At 42.7% G+C, this 351-nt stretch overlaps 1 protein-coding gene across 1 annotated transcript in view; it reads right to left on the minus strand.

Annotated features, from left to right (window-relative positions):
- The window catches only part of LOC119582322 (leucine-rich repeat extensin-like protein 5), a gene marked incomplete in the record, with an annotated part of 1,952 nt that overhangs the window by 1,409 nt on the left and 192 nt on the right, over positions 1–351 (minus strand). Inside the window, 1 exon segment of the mRNA XM_037930537.1 lies at positions 3–96. Within this exon segment, the coding sequence (XP_037786465.1) occupies positions 3–96 (94 nt within the window).

A 351-nucleotide genomic window follows, 5' to 3' on the forward strand; every position in this document is an offset into this window, starting at 1 on the left:
CGGGTACTCGGGCTGCTGCACGACGGGCGCCTGGTAGTTGTAGCCGCCCTGGGGAGCCGCCCACGCCGCCGCCACCACACACAGGACTACTGCTGCCTGATGATTTAAGAAGAAGAATGTGTCGACTGAATATACACTGTTCTGTGGTCTCCATGTTTTTTTCACTCATTTAAAATTTCAGTTTTAGTTTTTTGGAACCACAGACCGACCTGATGTCACTCATTGCAAGAACCCATGTAATGTTTATTTTTTTACAAAAGCTTTTGATTCTGTAATTGTTTAGGTAGCTTTTGAAACGTTTATGCAAACTTTAAGATGTTTAAACGAAGGATTTTATGAGTGTATGTTTCA

The sequence above is a fragment of the Penaeus monodon genome, chromosome 15 (assembly GCF_015228065.2).
Source record: "Penaeus monodon isolate SGIC_2016 chromosome 15, NSTDA_Pmon_1, whole genome shotgun sequence".
Taxonomy (NCBI): Eukaryota; Metazoa; Arthropoda; class Malacostraca; order Decapoda; family Penaeidae; genus Penaeus; species Penaeus monodon.